The sequence below is a fragment of the Microtus pennsylvanicus genome, chromosome 3 (genome assembly GCF_037038515.1).
Source record: "Microtus pennsylvanicus isolate mMicPen1 chromosome 3, mMicPen1.hap1, whole genome shotgun sequence".
Classification (NCBI taxonomy): domain Eukaryota; kingdom Metazoa; phylum Chordata; class Mammalia; order Rodentia; family Cricetidae; genus Microtus; species Microtus pennsylvanicus.
The window spans coordinates 130816710-130837016 of NC_134581.1; the positions used below are offsets into that span (position 1 = coordinate 130816710).

The 20307-nt window shown below is 45.4% G+C and overlaps 1 protein-coding gene across 1 annotated transcript in view; it reads left to right on the plus strand.

Annotated features, from left to right (window-relative positions):
- Positions 1-21: 21 nt before the first annotated feature.
- The window catches only part of Frrs1l (ferric chelate reductase 1 like), a 31093-nt gene continuing 10807 nt past the window's right edge, over positions 22-20307 (plus strand). Inside the window, exons 1-3 of the mRNA XM_075967178.1 lie at positions 22-375; positions 13480-13564; positions 15686-15824. Of these exons, the coding sequence (XP_075823293.1) occupies positions 138-375; positions 13480-13564; positions 15686-15824 (462 nt within the window). The 5' untranslated portion in view covers positions 22-137. The remainder of the gene's footprint in view (positions 376-13479; positions 13565-15685; positions 15825-20307) is intronic.

Sequence of the window (20307 nt, forward strand, 5' to 3'; positions counted from 1 at the left end):
AGAGCGAGACAGGGAGGCGGCGGGTGCGGGCGCTCCGCGGCTGCGCGGCGCGTGCTGGCAGCGGCTCGGTCCCGGCCCGCGCCCGCGGCGCCCCCGCTGCGGCCGGAGCGGCCTGGCTGCGGGATCAGTGAGCAGCGATGGCGGGGCAGCCCCGGCAGCGTCCGGCCTGGGCGTCGCTGCTCCTGCGGCTGCTGCTGACTGGGGTCGCTGCCTGCAACGCCAGCCCGGCGGACGACGGCGCGGGTCCCGGGGGCCGGGGACCCCGGGGACGCGCGCGAGGGGACGCGGGCGCTGACGAGGCAGTGCCGCGCCACGACTCCTCTTACGGCACCTTCGCCGGCGAGTTCTACGACCTGCGCTACCTGTCGGAGGAGGGTGAGGCTACCGGAGGGTGAGGGGAGACCTGGGGAACCGAGGAGTGCAGGAGGGGTCCGCAAGGATGTCAGTGGAGACAGACAGATGTGCACTGCTGAGTCTAGGCTGGGGAGCCCGGTACTCAGACCCCGCCTGCAGGAGGGAAGTCTGGAGGAGCTGTCAGCGCCTGCTCCCCTTTTTACACGTGGGGAGACTAGGACTGGTAGACTCAAGTCCTGCGAAGCTGTGGACAGGAGGTGCTAAGCCTATGCTTTCCCAGTTCTCAGCGTCTGGCCTCCTCCATCCTCCCTACCACGGAGGAGGCGCCATCTGGCCTGGGGTACCGGAGCCCAGCGCAGCAGGCAAGCAGCAGAAAACCCAACTTAAAGAGACAGGTTGCCCAGTTACCTCCCGGTCTGTAACCTAAATTTGCAGGTACTGGCGCCCCATCTTTCTGTTGGTCTCACTGCCTAGACACCAAAGTTGGGTCATAGCTCTCTCCTCAGTCCAACCCACATCTGCCGCCACCACACTTGTAGTCTCTTAGTGTGAGGCACCATTGTTGGGACCATCTGGGCCTGGAGACTGGGGTTTCTTAGCCAGCCTCCCTGTAGAGCTGTTTCAAAGAGCACAAAAGGCAAATCCGTTCTGATAAAAGGATTGGAAACTGGTCTCTTACTTCCGCAGCGTTGAGGAGAGTTATTTTCCTTTACTTCTGCAAATAGGAGCCAAGAATCAAACTAGGGGTTGAAATGAGGATATCTGTCCATGGGTGTATCTCTTAATTAGGTTCAGTTATATGCAGAATGCAAATGTTAATATCTTTGATAAGATAGAATTCTCTCTCTCATATAAGGAAATCTAGAAATTCCCAGTCCAGAACTGGTATGAATAGTCACTGGTCTTGAGGGACCCTGGGGCCAGAACTTCTACTCGGAAGTAATTCTTAACTTGTAACTTAATGATCCCAAGTAGCTGCTTGAACCCTGCTCATTATTCACATTCCGGATGGTGAGAAAGACAATATGGGTTGGAAAATGCTGCATCCTGCTTACTAAGGATGCTACTCGAACAGAACTTCCATCTACCAATTTTAGTTTCTAAGTCATGTGGTCATGCATAGTAGTAAAGTAGTCTGGGAAGGGCAACCTTTAAGCTAAAAAAGACAAACTATATCCACTTCAAAAATGTAATTATTATATTAAGGAAGGTAGAGAGAATGGATTGGGAAAATATATTTATTAAATAGAGACTATTGAAACCCCTTCCTCCCCCCACACAAGTTTAGTGGCCTAGAGTCTGGCTGTTCAGGGGTTGATGAGGCAGCTTGGTTCCAAGTTGTCAGTCAGAAACCTATGTTCCTTCCATCTGTTGCTCTGCTATCCTTTAAGACCTTGTTCTCATCTATGTAATAGAAGATTGGCAGCTTTTAAGTCTTTGTTCAAGACTGAGGGAAGAGTGCTGGAGGGTTGGCTCAGTGGGTAAAGCACTTGCGACATAAACGTGCAGTACCTGAGTTCAGAGCACCAGAACCCATGGAACACAAGTTGTAGCAGCATATCTGTCTGAAATCCCAGTGCTCCTATGGGGATATGGGAAATGGAGTAAAGGAAATCCTTGGAAGCTTGTGGGCCAATTGATGGAGCAGCAAACCAGAGACCCTATCTCAAGGTGGAAGTAGAGGACCGATACCCAAGGTTATCCTCTGATCTCCATATGCACAGTGTGGTATATGCCCATACACACACACACACACACACATACATACACACACACACATACATACACACACACAAATAAAATTGAAGAAAATGAAAAGTTTAGGATAAGTAATTATCTTTTTGGAGGCTGCTTTTCATAGTCTTTGGCAATTACAAGCATAATTAAATAATGACCTAGCTGCAAGGGAGGCCAGACAGCCCTGAGTCCAGGAAGCAGGGGCAAATGGTGGAGAAACAAGTGAAACAGATCCTATCACTCTCGAAAAGGATAAATATTCCTATGCATGTCTTTCTGAAAACATATGCTGTACATAACTAGCCTATACTTCCAAATGACTTAAAGGTGGTGTGTGAGCTCCTGTATTCTCATTTAACTAATGAAGAACAAGCCAGGATCTCTGTATCTACTTGCATACCTGGGGAGAATGAACTACCTGTTGTAGAATCTGATTTTATGAAGTCTAGCATCAGTTGGACAGTAGCTACCAAGAGAAGCTTTACAGTCACTCTGAGAAGTAAGCTCCCAGCCCAGAACAACAAGAGGATATAAAACATTGGATTATGGGTAACTACTCCATTCTGGCAATTCTCCGAGGGAGAAAAGCAACAAGAAATGGAATATTGCTTTCACGTTAGTCCTTCAGTGAAGCCTCTGCTCCCGTCTCCTGTCAGCTGGCCAGGATTAAGGACCGTGAGTCTGAGGATGGCAGTAGCTGCCTTCCCTTTGACCAGTAAGGAAAAGAGCCATTCATGGTTGCTTATCTTCCAAGCATAACAATCTCACTATTGGATAAACATGCAAATCAATGAGCCTCTCAGCAGTCAGTTCAAGACCAGATGTCCCTGTTATGGGAAAGAGCTGGACAGGAGGCAGGGGAGGACAGAACGGTGGGCACTGTGACATCATTCCTCAGCCTGTGACCTTCTGTGTCAGTCAGGTGCTGTGTGTAAATATGTCGCTTTCTCTCTATGAGCCTGAAAGTTCTTTACAGCCGTCAATACATGCCTAGTTTTCTGTGGCCTCCGCGAACAAAGTCTGCCAAGAACATTTATTGGAGCTATCTTTCAAGTGTTTCTTTGTGTGTTTTCATATTTATATTCACATTCATGTGTGCAGATGACAACCATGGGTGCTGTTCTCAGACATCATCCACCTACTTATTTGTTAGTTTGTTTTGAGGCCGGGTCTCTCACTGGCCTGGAGTCGTCCATCCCTGTGAGCCTGCCTCTGCTTCCTCAGTATGGGGTTATAAACGCCGCGTAAGCCCTGATTTTTTATGTTAGTTCTGGGGGTCAAACTCAAGTCCTTATGCTAGTGTGGCAAGCAGTTCACAGATGGTGTTGGCTCCCCGGCCCTCGCTGTCTTTTAATAATTTTCTAAGGCACCTTACTTACATTAGTTTCCATTGGGGCCGTGCTCCTATGAGTCAGATACTACTGTTGGCCACACTTAAGAGTTAAGGGAAATGACTCAGTTTTGTTTTTTGTTTTTTGTTTTTTTTTTAAAATCTTGGCTAAACTCACACAGCTAGAAAGGATGAGGGAACTGTTGGATCTGTGGGTGGAATCTGTGGCATAGGTGGTGCCCGGTGTCCGGACCTGCCTGAGTGAAGGTCTGTGTTTGCAAGTGCTAGGAACGGACTCAGACCTGAAGGAATGGGGATCTTTGAGAAGGTATTTGAGAAGATAGGTTTCGGAGTTAGTTAGAAGTTGCAGGTTCTGAAGGGTCAGAGTGCCACTGGGAAATCCTTTTTTGCCCTGGTGTAGGACTTGACAATCCACCTCTCTCTCTCTCTCTCTCTCTCTCTCTCTCTCTCTCTCTCTCTCTTTCCCTCTCTCTCTCTCTCTCTGCATCTCTCCATTGTACGGCTCTGATCAGTAGAAGCGGCAGTTCAGGCAGCCTCAGAAAGAAGCGGATGCTGTGGTTCTGAGGAGAAGCTGAATGGTGTGGCCAGTCAGTCTGTGGTTTAAACTTCATGGAATCAAGGGCCAAATGAGTACCTGAAGGCTCTGATCCAACCAGTTCATTAGAAGCAATAAATAGCAAAGCAAAAGCCATTAGCCACTCGGTAGAGTGTGGCAAAGTGGGCTCAAGGGATTGCAGCAAAAGGACACATGCTCCACAGAGTAGATGACAATGGAAGCCATAGAACCTCGCACAGCAACCAAGAGTGACCGGAGGAGGAGCCCCAAGATAAGGAGATAGCTCAGCACGTGTGGGGCTGCGGATTCAGCCTCCAACAGTGCAAAAACAAACAGACAAATAAAAATGAGAAAACCAACTCCATATAGAACTATCTTGACAGATAGAAGTGATAAAATAGTAATTAGGAGAAGAAAAAGTTGCTGTAATTAGTCTCTCAAACAAAGTTACTAGACATGTCAGTGAAAAATCTACTGGGAGGGATATACATATATAATGAAATATTTATGAAATATATAATATAATATATATATTTCATATATATTGCATATTTGTGAAATATATGTATATATGAAAACAGCAAGTGGAGAAGTTGGACCTGTTATGTATTGTTAATGAGGATGTAAAATGTTACAGCTCTTTGGAGCTGTAACAAATGGAGTCATTACTTGGCATCTCCTTCAAAAGTAGAATGTAGAGTTATCATATAATGTAGCAATTGTGTTCTAAGAGAATCAAAAGCATATCCACACAAAACCTGCTACACAGCTGCATGGTTCATAATAGTCCCAAATGGGGAACAACCCGGAAGCCTAGCAGCTGATGAAGAGATAAACAATATGGTCTGTCCATACAATGGGGATGGTATTCTGTCCCCAAAAGGAATGAAGTTTTAATGCGTGCCGCATGGTAGATGAACCTTGACAACATTATGCTAGATGAAAGAAACCAGGCCCCAAAGGCCACAATGATTCCATTGACAGAAAGTATTCAGAGCAGGCAAATCCATAGGTGCAGGACATAAAGGATGCCAGGGGAGTGACTGCTGCCTGCCACTTGGCGTCTTCCTGGAACCGTGGAAATTTTCGAGGATTAGATAACAGTGAGGGTTGCATAACCCTGTGGAGGAGTAAAACGCACTGATCTGTGCGCTTTAAGATGGCAAGTCATATGGTAAGTCGGGGAGCAATAGCAATGGAGGCAGATAGAACCAGTTAATAAGAAGTTGGTTTCTCCAGTACTTGGAAGGCTGAGGCAGGAGGATTGCAAATTTGAAGTTGACATTGACTAAACCAAGGAAAAAAACAAGAGCAAACAAACAAACAAGCAACACCTGACTGAAGACTTAGGAAGCCTGAATAAAAGCAATTGGGTCAAATAGGCTGGGTAGGATGGGGTGGGGTGGGGTGGGGTAGGGTGGGGTGGGGTGGGATGGGGTAGGATGGGGTGGGGTGGGGTGGGGTAGGGTGGGGTGGGGTGGGATGGGGTAGGGTGGGGTGGGGTGGGGTGGGATGGGGTGGGGTGGGGTGGGATGGGGTGGGGTGGGATGGGGTAGGGTGGGGTGGGGTGGGGTGGGATGGGGTGGGGTGGGGTAGGGTGGGGTGGGGTGGGATGGGGTGGGGTGGGGTAGGGTGGGGTGGGGTGGGATGGGGTAGGATGGGGTGGGGTGGGATGGGGTAGGATGGGGTGGGGTGGGATGGGGTAGGGTGGGGTGGGGTGGGGTGGGATGGGGTGGGGTGGGGTAGGGTGGGGTGGGGTGGGATGGGGTAGGATGGGGTGGGGTGGGATGGGGTAGGATGGGGTGGGGTGGGATGGGGTAGGATGGGGTGGGGTGGGGTGGGGTAGGGTGGGGTGGGGTGGGATGGGGTAGGATGGGGTGGGGTGGGATGGGGTAGGATGGGGTGGGGTGGGATGGGGTGGTGTGGGGTAGGATTGGGTGGGGTGGGGTGGGGTGGGGTGGGATGGGGTAGGATGGGGTAGGATGGGGTGGTGTGGGATGGGGTGGTGTGGGGTAGGATTGGGTGGGGTGGGGTGGGATGGGGTGGGGTGGAGTAGGATGGGGTGGGGTGGGATGGGGTGGTGTGGGGTAGGATTGGGTGGGGTGGGGTGGGGTGGGGTGGGGTAGGATGGGTTGGTGTGGGATAGGATTGGGTGGGGTAGGATTGGGTGGGGTGGAGTGACTCAGCCGGTAAAGTGCTTGCCCAGAAACTGGAGGAAGCTGACCCGCCAGCCTGGGTTCAGTGAGAGAGCCTGCCTCAATACACAAAGTAGAGACCATCCAGGGAGACACAAGATGTCGGCCTCTGGCCCCACATGCATTTGCATGTGTGCCTGCAGACATGTGAACATGCATTCACACACACACATGCACAACACACACCACATAAGGAAAAAAGAAAAGAAGAAAGAAGTCAAGTCAACTGAAAACAAATCTTCCCACCAAGAAGCTCCCGGTTCAGTGAGAGGGGGCACACACTCTAAACATATACACATTTAAAATGTGTGAGTGGGGCTGGAGAGGTGGCTCAGTAGTTAAGAGCACTGACTGCTCTTCCAGAGAGCCCGAGTTCAATTCCCAGCACCCACATGGTGGCTCACAGCTCTGTTAACTCCAGACCTAGGGGCATGCACATGGTATACAGACACACAGGGACACATGGGGACAGAACACCTTTACTTCATATACATATATGTGTGTGTGTGTGTGTATACATACACATGTGTGTTAATTTTAAAATTAATCACTATAGTGTTTGTATGTGTGCATGATGGGGTATTGTGCAAATATGAGTGCCACTGTGTGGAAGTCAGAGCACAATCTGTGGGGTCCATTTCCTCTTTCCACCTTTACATGGGTGATAAGGATCAAACTCGGGTTGTACAAAAAAGCACCTTTACTCATTGTGCCGAACATAGTCCAGGGGAAGAAAAGAAGAAACAAGCCCTACTCGTTCGATATGACAGTGTAGCTTCATTACTGTGCCAGCCAGCCAGCCAGACGAGAAAGAAGTGTTACAGCTGAATTCTGACCATGTACATAACATATATTCCCATACAAATACATTGGAAGAAATAAAAAAATGATGTTTTAGGCAAAGGTGAGTTTTAAGGAAGTTGAAGTACAGATATTGTCACTCACTGACAAAATAAATACTAAATTAGGAACCCAGCAAGTAAGTTTCCAGAGCTGAGGCTGTGGCTCAGGGGTAGAGTGCTTACTCAGCATGAGGGAGACTCTGGATTCATTACTCAGTACTATAAAAATAACTATTGAGATGTATGTATGTGTAATATATATACATATATAGTGTATACACATATATCTATAATAAACACATGCATGGTACTTCCAAATACATGAATCAGTAATCTATTACTATGTTAATTATATAATATAATAATAATGGATATTAGTGAATAATTTAAATATGTACATAAATAAATGTCAAAACAAAATGTATTATTTAAAATCAGTACACTACCCTTAACATTATAAATCAAATATTATCAGTAAAAGATAAATATTGTTTAATTTGTATAAATAATATTAGACAAATGGGTATATAAACAAATACGGAACCATACTCTTTTTAAAGACCCAGAAAGATCCTCAAAAATTTCCTGTGAATTAGATTATAGTAAATTGATGAATTACAAAGAACCTACATCGTATTGAAAACTTATGCTGGAGAGGATGTGGGGTAAAGGGAACACTCCTTCATTGCTGGTGGGAGTACAAACTTGTACAGTTGCTTTGGAAATCATTATGGTGATTTCTCAGAAAATTAGGAAACAACCTTCCTAAAGACCAAGCAATACCACTTTTGGGTCTATATCCAAAGGATGCTCAATTGTACCACAAGGACATGTGCTCAACTATGTTCATAGCAGCACTATTTATAATAGCCAGAACCTGGAAACAACCTAAATGCCCGTCTACTGAAGAATGGATAAGGAAAATGTACATTTACACAATGGAGTACTACACAGCAGAAAAAAATAATGACATCTTGAAATTTTCAGGCAAATGGGTGAATCTAGAAAATACCAAATTGAGTGAGGTAAATTAGACCCAGAAAGACAGTTATCATATGTACTCACTCATAAGTGGTTTTTAGACATAAAGAAAAAAAACCAGCCTACAAATCACAATCCCAGAGAACCTAGACAACAATAAGAACTCTAAGAGAGACATACATGGATCTAATCAACATGGAAGTAGAAGAGACAAGATCTCCTGAGTAAATTGGAAGCATGGGGATCACAGGAGAGGGTAGGAAGGGAGGAAGGAAGGGAATGGAGAAAAATACATAGCTCAATAAAAACAATTAAAAAAAACAAGAATAAAGCCACAACGTACATTAAAAAAAATAAAAACAAAGAATCTACATCATATGCATACATGTCTTCTGATTATGGTAAGATGAAACTTGAAGCTAGCAAGAGCACGGAGAGGGGTTACTGGGACTACCAATCAGTGGGAGAATGCTCACCTGCCTGGCAAAGCTCTCCATTTGATCCCCAGCCCTTAAAAAAGAAAAGAAAAAAAGATAAAAGGATCATGGGTGATAATACCAATTTAAAAATCATTGACAAAAGGTCTAAAGAGGAAACTGTAAGAGGAATTATGATAGCCTTCAATTGAACTATCAAAACGTTGTATGTCAAAATATTGGCATTAGGGCTGGTGAGATGTCACACCAGGTAAAGACGCCTGCCACTGAGGTGGACAGCCCAAGTCTGATGCCCAGAACTGACTCCCGGAAGTTGTCCTCTGACCTCCACAGGCGCATGGTGGCCTGTGTGTGTTCATGCATCTATTTAAGGCCTGCTATGACGTGGTTCTAAAGAGTGTCCACAGGGCTTGTGCAGCAGCTATTACCACGGTCATATTTAGGACTCTCTGATCACCCTGAAAAGAAGCCATGCTTCCCTAGAGCCAGCAGCATGCCAGTGTTTCATGGTTTCCTTCTCAGCTCTCGGCAACCACGAAGCCTTCTGTCTCAATGTTTGTCTACTGTGGACATTTCCTGTACAGAGGATGATCTGTTACCTGGCCTTTATCATTTTTTTTTTTAGCTTTACTTAGCTGAACTTCTTAGGAAAGCTTTTAGGAGATTAGAATAGCTTAGGAACCCAAAGTCCTTCCTCACCAGCGACAGTGAGCCAGAGAATGTAAAGAAAAACAAGGTAACAGCTCAAAGTAGCAACAGAGCTCTACGATGTCTGATCTTATCTACAGAGAGGGAAAAAATGAACTATTAAGGGATATAAAGAATGTAAATAAAATCTCAAGGTCCAAATCAGGAGCAGATGGAGAGAGAGCACGAGCAAGGAACTCAGGACCGCCAGGGGTGGACCCACACACTGAGACAATGGGGATGTTCTATCGGGAACCCACTAAGGCCAGCTGGCCTGGGTCTGAAAAAGCATGGGATAAAACCGGACTTGCTGAACATAGTGGACAATGAGGAATACTGAGAACTCAAGAACAATGGCAATGGGTTTTTGATCTTACTGCACGTACTGGCTTTGCCTAGGCAGTTTGGATGCTCACCTTACTAGACCTGGACGGAGGTCCTTGGACTTCCCACAGGGCAGGGAACCCTGATTGCTCTTTGGGCTGATGAGGGAGGGGGACTTGATCGGGGAGGGAAATGGGAGGCGGTGGCGGGGAGGAGGCAGAAATCTTTAATAAATAAATAAATTAAAAAAGAAAGGATAAAAAAAAGAATGTGAATAAACAGATAAGCCATGATCTTGAGAAGAATAACCTGGTATTATGAATAGACCAGTTCTCCATCCACACACAATTTATCTCAGATGGAAGACAATTCCAGACAGGAGTCTGGTACAGTTCTGGAAGGGAATTTCACACATGACTTCTGTGCTTTGTAAGGAAAAATCAAGTCCCATAAATTGAGGAGATAGTTTTCTTTGCTAGATAATTAAGATACATTACAAAGTGAAATAATTAAAGTAACACAGTTATTTTATAAACAAAACAACAGAAAATCTAGAATAGACCAGTTTCGTGAAAGAACTGGTGACTTGGAAAAGAGTTATCATAAATTACTAGAGAAAGCATGAGTTGTTTTACAAATTATATTGAGAAAAAAATTGATTCAACTTAAGTAGAGCTGGGCATGATGGCGCACATCCTTGATCTCAACTGTCTGGAAGTAGAAACAGGTAGATCTCTCTGAGTTCCAAGCCAGATGGATCTATATAGAGAATTTCAGGTCAGCTGGGTATACATAGTGAGACTCTGCCTTACAAAATAAAGCAAAAAGAAACCCAAACAAATCAATATGTGCAGAAAAATACAATTGATTTCTTACCTCACATTAGATAATGAGTAAATTCCCAGTGGGTCAAAGCTCTCACTGTGCTATTGATACAGTACTACAACATTAGTAGGTAAAAAGAGAGAAATGGCTCAGGCTGGTGGGGTAGAAAATGATCCCGTGAGGGCCCGAAAAGCACCAGGTGGTGGCACACACCTTTAATCTCAGTACCTGAGAGGCGAAGGCAGGTGGATATCTGTAAATTCAAGGCCAGCCTCTTCTGCTTGTTCCAGGACAGCAAGGGCTACACAGAGAAACCCTGTCTCAAAAAAACAAAAACAAAATGTGTGTGTGTGTGTGTGTGTGTGTGTGTGTGTGTGAGAGAGAGAGAGAGAGAGAGAGAGAGAGAGAGAGAGAGAGAGAACTTCATTGAAGTTAAACATTTGGATCTGAAAAAAGGGCATCATAGAAAAAACAAACAAGTAAATAGAAAAAAATATTGGTGAGAAGGAAAAATAGCAACATCTGGAACCAACAATTTTATGAAATATATATAACCTTCTATGAACAAATTTGAATTCCAAATAATGTAAGAAACAGAGGTTACAGAAATAGACATCACAGAAGCAGGAACCCAAGGGCTTTATACAGATATAAAGAGACATTTGTGTCTATCAGTGCTTAGGGAAATCCAAATTAAAATAATAATGATATCATGTCGAGTTGGGATGTGGAGAAACTGGGGCAGTCAATCATGAGGTGCCCAGGGACTGCAAGCCCACGGTGTTCAGAATAGTAATCCGCTCAAACTCTGCACAGTTAGAGAGGCCGTCTGGCCTTGCCTCTCCTGGGTTACACAATAAAAATGTCCTAGATAAAAACTCAGAGGCAACATGGGTAAAGACGTTTGTGTTTTCACAGTTGGAGAAGACAAGCCTGTGGCGGTGTGTCATTTGCTTTTCTGTGACCACGGTGACCAGAAGCAGCTCAAGGGTGGGAAGATTAATTAGCTTTATGGTTTCGGCCTTTCAAGGGGAGTAGACCTGGTGGGGCAGCTCTACTCACGGCATCTTGAGTGGCAGAGTCAGCTCCTATTACAGCGAACACAGCAGTAGAAGAGGAAGGGTTCTTTAGAGACCTGTTCCTGGTGACTTTCTTCTGCCATTGAGGCCTCACTTCCTTAAAGATTCCACAGCCTCCAAAAACGGTGCCACCAGCAGGGACCAAGGGTTCAACAACAACAGCAACAAAAAAGCCAGTGGGGGCATTCAAATTCAAGCCACAGCAGGAGGCAATTTAGGCATCCCAATCTGGGAGAGCATTTAAGCCAATGTATCCAATGTATCTTATATCTTAGCACAAACTCAGGTGCTCTCTAAGGGACTCTTGATGAGTAAAGAGTCACCTACTACTAGAAGTCCAAATCCTAGAGCAGTGGTTCTCGCCCTTCCTAATGCTGGGACCCCTCAATACAGTTCCTCGTGTTGTGATGACCTTAACCATAAAACCCTATGTAACCCAGTGGTAAAATGTTCACCAAAACCGTTAATTTCATCCACAAAACTGGGGCAGGGGGAGGAGTGTGTTTAAATGAATGTGTACGCACAGCTCACAGAACACAAGTTCTTATTTGGTTTTATTTTAGGACATATGAAATGATAGGAAATAAGTGTTAGTGAAGGCGTTAGCCAACCTCATGAACTAGTTCAGAACATTTGCATAAACTCGGTTCTAAAATGTGCTTTTATTTGCTGTCTAGAAACCCGTTTTTCCTTAAAGAAAAAAACAAAAAACAAAAACAAAAAGACAGCCAGGCGGTGGTGGTGCACTCCCTTAATCCCAGCACTTGGGAGGCAGAGGCAGGTGGATCTCTGTGAGTTCGAGGTTCACAGAGCGAGTTCCAGGACAGCCGGGGCTGTGCAGAGAAACCCTGTCTCCAACCCCTCCCTGCCCCCCATACACAGAAAGAGATAAAAAGAAGAAGATGCAGAACTTGAGTCAGAAGTAACATTGAAGCGATCGTCACCGCTAGAATCTTAGTGACATGTAAGGAAATAGCCATTGCATTCCTGGGTGAACAGTTAGGATCTTAGTGACATGTAAGGAAATAGCCATTGCATTCCTGGGTGAACAGTCTGTGGAAAAAATAGCCGTGGAACGTCTGTGACAATCAACGGTAAGGGCTTAAGTGAAGATGCTTACTATGATCTGTAGCGCCGATAAGTTGCTTGATCAATAAATACAAAGAAAAAGAAGCCTGTCCAAGGCAGGATGTGGTCAATAGTGGTGAAAATAATGTAGGTTTTAGCACAAAATCAGATCAAATGAGAGGCAAAGCATCTGACCCGGTTACTTAGGGGCGATAAAAAGGGAGCTGGTATTTGATCCCGTGCTCAAACTCTGTGATAGCAGAGACAGGCATACCTGTGCAGGAAAGGATACTCCGGAGACATTTGTGAAAAGCATAAGGCTAATTTAACTACATAAAACTTCATTGAACAGCACTACAAATAAAAAGACATGGCGTCCACTGCCTACGCATATCTGTGGAAGCCTGCATTTCACCACTGACGATCATTTATTTATTCGGTGTCCAGTGCCAAACACCCTGCTGGGCAGAGAACACAGGATGAGACACATATGCATACGAGGAGTGAACAGCCTAGGTGAAAAGGATGCCTTACACTCTAATGGTGCTTAAATGCATTAGGGTGTAAGTAATTTCAGAGGGACCATGCTTGAAACTATGTGTGGGATGGACTTAGCACATGGGTAAGTGGCAGTTCAGAGAGATGAAACAGAACATCCATTCTGTGTATGAGTGAAATTGCCCAAGTGCCTGGGCCTTTGTCGACTGTCTCCCTTCCAGAGCGTGTGCATGTATTAAAGTTGAGATTCCTAACTCCTAGGGGGCAGTGGGAAGCCAGTGGTTTTGTAGAACGAGGTCCCCACCCAAGGTCCCTGGTTGCTTGCTTGAAAATGAAGTAAGAACACACTCATTCCCAGAGCCCTAAGGTGAAGTCCGAAGGACTCCCTCAGGTAGGGGAGATATTCTGACTTTATCAAAGACCTTCATTAAGTTCCTAAGCATTGCTAACAATGATGATAGAAAATTGCCAATGCAGTTTTTAGAATTCTCACTGTAAAGACTGTTACTGGATTTTTATGACCCCGGTTTATTTTCACCGCCCAGGCTATCCTTTCCCCACTGCTCCTCCTGTGGACCCGTTTGCCAAAATCAAAGTGGAAGACTGCGGAAGAACTAAAGGATGCTTTAGGTAGGTACAGCTGCGACTGATAACTAGGGCTCAGAAATGGAATGGCTTCTCTAATTTCATGCATTGGCACATTGATCTGTCCCCCTTGTAACTTCAGCAGGGTTATGGAGAACTCAGATAAGAAACCCAGTGTCCAGGGGTTTTGATTGTTTGTTGATACAGAGTCTTGCTGGCCTTGAATTCTGTATAATCTCCTCACAGTTTCTCCATAATGTTGGCATTAAAAGTATGCACCACCACGCTTGGCTAGTGTTCAGTTTAGGCATTTCCTTCTTTAAAGACGCTGTCGTAGTCACTTTCTGTCACCATGATAAAGACATAGCCAGAAAGGCTTATATCACAGTCCACCATTGGGAGAAGCCAGTGCAAGAACTCAATCAAGGTAGAAACCTGGAGACAGGAACAGGAGTAGAGGCCATGGAATACTGTTCACTGGCTTGTTTGGCCTGCTCTCTCTCTCTCTCTCTCTCTCTCTCTCTCTCTCTCTCTCTCTCTCTCTCTCTGTATCTCTCTCTCTGTATCTCTCTCTCTTTCTCTGTATCTCTCTCTCTCTGTATCTCTCTCTCTCTGTATATCTCTCTCTCTCTCTCTCTCTCTCTCTCACTTTCATTTTGGTTTTTTGAGACAGGGTTTCTCTGTGAAACAGTCCTGACTCTCCTGGAACTCACTCTACAGACCATGCTGGCCTCAAACTCACAGAGATCCACCTGCCTCTGCCTCCCGAGTGCTGGGATTAAAGGCGTGCTCCACTACCATCTGGCCATTTGTAAAGTTTGTTGTTGTTGTTACATTTTTATTTATTTTTGTGCACGTCTTTATGGGCATGCATATGCACATATGTACAGGTAAGTGTACACACTTATGCCATGGCATTCATATGGAGATCACAAGGCAACTTGCAGGAGTCCTTTCTCTTCTAGCATGTGAGCTCCATGGAGGAAGCTCAGGTCACCATGCTTGGTGGCAGCTGTTCCTATCTACTGAGCCATCCCACTTGTTTCTCTGTAAGAAATTTGAAATTTCTGTGTCCTGCTTGGAGTTGCTCTTTTAAAAGATGAACGTGTACAGAATCTTCCTATATAGCCAAAGACCTTCTACTGTTATGTTTTTGTGTCTGCCTTTGTGATTATATTAACACCATGTACATTTTATAAATAAATCACATTCTGTGTTCAGCGGATCCCGGGTGAGGTTTTTACATGATACATTTGTCCAAGTGTGGCTTTTGCAGCAGACTAAGACATTAAATTGCAGGAGCTGGGCCATCACTCCATGTCAATAAGAATAAGAAAGCTCCTACTGGGGCAATCAGACATACCGCTGCACCATGCACAAAAACACTTCCAGGAAAATTGCCACACAAATACTGTAAATTTCAAGATTTCTGTTTTTATTTCTAAATCTATGATATTTTAACTATGAAAAGTTATGAGGAAAAATATTTGGTATACATTTTAATTAAGAATAATTGGACAATTTTTTGTTTTATTTTGTTTTTCGAGATAGGGTTTCTCTGTGTAACAGCCCTAGCTGCTCTGGAACTTGCTCTGTAGACCAGACTGGCCTTGAACTCAGAGAAATCTGCCTGCCTCTGCTTCCCTACTGCTGGGATTAAAGGCGTGCGCCATGCCACCACTACCTGGTGAGAAAAACCAGACAAATTTTTTTTTTTTGATTTTTTTCGAGACAGGGTTTCTCTGTGGTTTTGGAGCCTGTCCTGGAACTAGCTCTTGTAGATCAGGCTGGTCTCGAACTCACAGAGATCCGCCTGCCTCTGCCTCCCGAGTGCTGGGATTAAAGGCGTGCGCCACCACCGCCCGGCTTAACCAGACAAATTTTTAACTTGAAAAACAGACCCAGTTGAAGTCCTGTTGCAGGCACTGACTTCATTATGCAACCTGGTTGAACCCGTTTCCTTCTTTGGACTTCAGTTAACATGTAAAGTAGAGCGGCTCCTACCCATGGTCCCTCCTGAGGAGCCTGCGTTTCTGAGATCCTGGGGAGCAACAATCGAATGGCATCAATAGCATGGCTCAGCGGCCTCGGGGTGCACAGTAGGTGTCCTCTTTTCTCATCTGAATTGCGCAGAAGCAATAATGTCTCTTTTGGCATATGCTCCAGGTACGGCAAGCCCGGCTGTAACGCAGAGACCTGTGACTACTTCCTTAGCTACCGGATGATAGGGGCTGATGTGGAGTTTGAGCTGAGCGCAGACACGGATGGCTGGGTAGCAGTTGGATTCTCTTCAGACAAAAAGATGGTAAGGCATACATCATGACAGAAGCTGCCTTTTTTCTTTGCTGTTCTTCTTTAGATTTTGGAAGCAAATGTATTAATCAGAGAAGTAGAAGCATTGTGCTGTTCACAACTCTCTAACTGCAAGTTTGAAAAACTCAGAGGTTAGAAAGATGGCTCAGTAGGTAAAACCACATACTGCTCTTGCAGAGAGAGGACCGGGGTTCGGCTCCCAGCACCTCTACCAAGCAGTTCACACCCCCAGCCTCTGTAGGCACCTGCACGCAGTGCACATCCTGTATATGACATATCAACTCATGCGGGCACACACATGTAAATGTACACATAAATAAAAATAAGTAACTCTTTTTTTTTTAATTCAAACAAACTTTAGTGGAAAGATTGGTTGTTAGAATACAGGGTGTCTTGTGCTCCACGTAGTGATCAGCTCTGTCCACACTATGCTGCAAACTACATATCCTGTGCCGATTGTTTTATGTCTCTTGCTCACACGAGTGTGGACTGGCTGGGGCTCAGCTTGTTTTCTGTGGGCTCAGCTGGGCTTGGCTGTCGTCCAGGAACTGGGTTTGACTTCCTGTGTGTGCTTCAGTCAGTCTGGATGGGGCAGCCACCAAGGCTCTCTTCATAGCAGAGGCGGCGGTGAAGAACCATTGTAAGAGAGTCAAGTGTTCTTCATTTATACACACACACTCAACACAGAACACTTCTGTGACCAGATATTTCTCACTCCTCTACCCCATCACACACACACACACACACACACACACACACACACACACACACACACACACACTCACGCACACACACGTACATGCATGCACCAGGCAAGTCTCCAATGGACACAAGGTCGCATCCTCTACCTCGGTCGGTTCTAACACAATCTATGTGGAGAGTGTCAGATGTAACAAAGTAAGGGTTTAGTTCAAGACTGCTCCCTTGTTGATGGCAATTTCAAGTTCCAGGTTGTAATCTAACAAACTGACTATACACATCAGAGTCCCCGTGACTTCCTTTTGAGTTTCATTCATTCGCCAGAACTTGGGCGAAAACTCTCCTTGATTTTTCTCATTGTGTTCATCAGCTCTACATTACATTAGCTCATTTTCCAAAGGCTTTAAAGGCAGAGGATGTAGCTCAGCTTGCTTAGCATGCACTCGGCCCTGCATTCCATCACCCAACGCAGCCACCCACTGAGCGAATAAGCAAAACCAAACAGATAAACAGACAGGTAGATGCTCATCAGCAACAACCCCAAGGTTTATTCTGGCTCTGACTTCAGAGGTTTCCATCTGTGGTTGCTTGGCCCCATTGCTTGGGCCCGGACTAAGATAGTTGGTTGTGATAGAAAGTCTGTGGGGGTGAGGAAACCTTCTAACCTTGAATGGGGGAGGGACCAGAGTCCCAATGTCTGCTTCCAAGAGCACGCCACCTACCACCTAACTTACTTCTGTTAGGCCCCATCCCTTGTGTTTCCCACTCCCCTCCATAGTGCCATAGGCTGGGAGCAACCTTTAACACAGAGACCTTTGGGACACAGTTGAGATCCAAATCCCAGCACCAGTTTATAGTGTGGATGCTAAAACAAAGTAAGTGAACAGCCAAATGCAAGAGATATGTAGAGAAGGCGTGGGGGAGCGAGGGAGGAGCTACCATGCCTACTGAGGGTGTCTCATCCTCCAAGCTCCTCTCGGTAATTAGCAGTCAGGAAGATCATCCAAACTCTCTTTGTGTGTCTTTATATGTCTGTGCATGTGTGTGTGTGTGTGTGTGTGTGTGTGTGTGTGCACGCGCGCACACACGGATGCATGTGTGTCTGTCCATTTCTGTCTCTGTTTCTCTCTGTCTCTCCATCTCTGTCTCTCTGTCTCTCTTTGTCTCTGTATGTAGTTGTACATGTACGTGTGGATGTGGACATGCGTGTGTGTTCACTTGAGTGTGGCGGTCAAAGACAGTCTCGGGTGTTTGCTCAGACGACTACCACCTTTTATCTGAGCTGGTCTCTCCCTGGCCTGGAGCTTCAGCAAGCAGATGAGGCCTTCTGGCCAGTGAGCTCAAGGATCCGCCTATCTCTGCGTCCTTTTCATCATTGCTGGGATTACAGAAATGCTCAACCACACTTGCCTTTTTACATGGGGTAGGGGAATCCAAACACAGGACTGCAAGGCCAGCATTTTACCAACTGTGTCAAGTCCCCAGCACTTCTTTGGGAGTTTTACGAAGATTTTTTGAAAATTGTGAGTGAGTTTGTGTGTGTGTGTTTAAGAGAGAGAGACTGAGACAGAGAGAGAGAGACAGAGATAGAGAGACAGAGTTGTCCAGTGTAGCTGTTGGAAACCAAACCCAGGCCCCCTCAACAGCAGCAAGTTCTCTTAGCCTCTGAGCCACCTCTCCAGCACCCTCTTTGGAGGTTTTATTAAGGCCTCGTTATGTAGGCATGTGGCACATCACATACACACACACTCACGCACGCACAATGGTAATAGACTAACCCCCTGAAACTAAGTCATTGGCACCAGCATCCCCGACATACGAGCTGCCCGCACTGTACATGATGGAACTATTTTTCCTGAAGTCCCTAACTGTTGCCACCTCAGGATGTGGAGTGACTGCACCCTCTCCCTGTCATGGCTTCACTGGGTTTTCTCTCCCTAGGGTGTGAAGCAAAGGAGCAGCTCCTAAAATCAGCCTGTGATTCTTCTGGTGGCCAGGGCGTGGGGCTGTGCTGAGGGCCTTGCAGGCCAACCCCAAGCTCTGGCCTGTGAATCAACCCAATAAAGGAGAAAAGAGGAAAAGGAAGAAGAAAAAGAACATGAGTTCAAGGCCATAGTGAGACTGCATAGTGAGGCCCTGTCTGAAAACAAGGAAGGGAGGGAAGGAGGAAGGGAAGAGTGGGTTGATTTAGGGCTCAGGTAACAGAGGCAGACTAGGGAGCCTTTCAAATGTCACGATAGTTCTTATAAAGAAGCCCCTCCTTTCCTCTCTCCTCTCTCCACTGAAGCATGGATTAAATTTAAAAACAAAAACTCAGTGATGTATAATAAGAGCAATGTGTATTCCCTCTTTAATAACCTTGAATTTTTATGGAATGGTTTTCAAATTAGTTTTTTTTAACAGCAACTTTGGGTTCCTGTCTAAATGGCATGCCTCACAGGCTCCGCTCCAGACAGTGCCTCCCCCGCCATCCATATCCTCCACCAAACAGTACAGTCAGCCAGACTTTAATATTTGTAACTTGTTCTAAAGGAAAAAAATAATTAAACCTCCAACTAAGCTACAGAGATCGTTCCCCAAAATCTTTTCCCTTACCCCATCTCTGTCTCCATTTCTCGTCCCAGATGCATCAACTGTTAGCTTTTTTTGTCATAACAGTGTGTACCGGAAATGCATTGCTTCTGACCATTTTCTGGTGAATAATTCAGTGGCATCAATCACAATCGCTGCTGCCAAGTCACCACCGTTTCCTGGTTCCAGAGCATTTTCTCAAGCAGCATTTTGATGTCTGTGTGTTCTTCTCTCCCAGTGCTACTTCAGCTGGTTAACTCCTTTATGATTCATATTTTCTGGAAACTTCAAGGCTATATAACAGATACCTTTTAACCCTAAATATTTAAGAGGTTTTTCTTCAAATCAAGGACCCTGTCTTTCCTTACATGGTTTACTCATTAAAGTCAGAGAGTTGGCGATCTGTAGGCTGGTCCTGTCAGATACATTGTTTCCAAATGCCATCGGTCAGTAAGATCCTGCCTAGAAACATCATTGCATTTATGGTCACGTGACACCAGCCTTCTTCACATTGTAATAGCTTCTGGGGCTTTTTAAATTATTGAATGGATTAGTTAAATACTTTGGGAAGTTTTCCGTAACTGAACTTTTGTTTGCTTGTTATGCTAGGATGAGCTTCAGGGTGGATCCACCTGGCGGGACTCCTCAGGCTACTTTGTGTGGTCTTCTGCAGACATGCATCCCCCAGCTGTGGCAGCAGGAAGGCCCAGATGTCAGCCATTCATGCTGGCTTTGCTCACTGATTTAGGACTTTTTTTTTTAAAAAAAAAAGGAGGGGCTGGAGAGATGGCTCAGTGGTTAAGAGCACTGCCTGCTCTTCCAAAGGTCCTGAGTTCAATTCCCAGCAACCACATGGTGGCTCACAACCATCTGTAATGAGGTCTGGTGTCCTCTTCTGGCCTGCAGACATACACACAGACAGAATATTGTATACATAATTAAAAAAAGGATTTTTAAAAACCTCACATATTTATTTGTTTGTGAGGTAGGTATGCATACCATTGTGTGCTTGTGGAGGTCAGAGGACAGCTTGCAGGAGTTGGTTCTCTTCTTCTACCAGAGATCAAACTCTGGCCATTCTGCTTGGTGGCTGAGCCACCTCACTGTCCTGGTTTAAGGGTTTTTAATGGTTTTTCTAAATAAGTTGTATGATACTTCTAATTACAGAGGATATAGGATGTATACTTCTCAGTGAAACGTTTGCA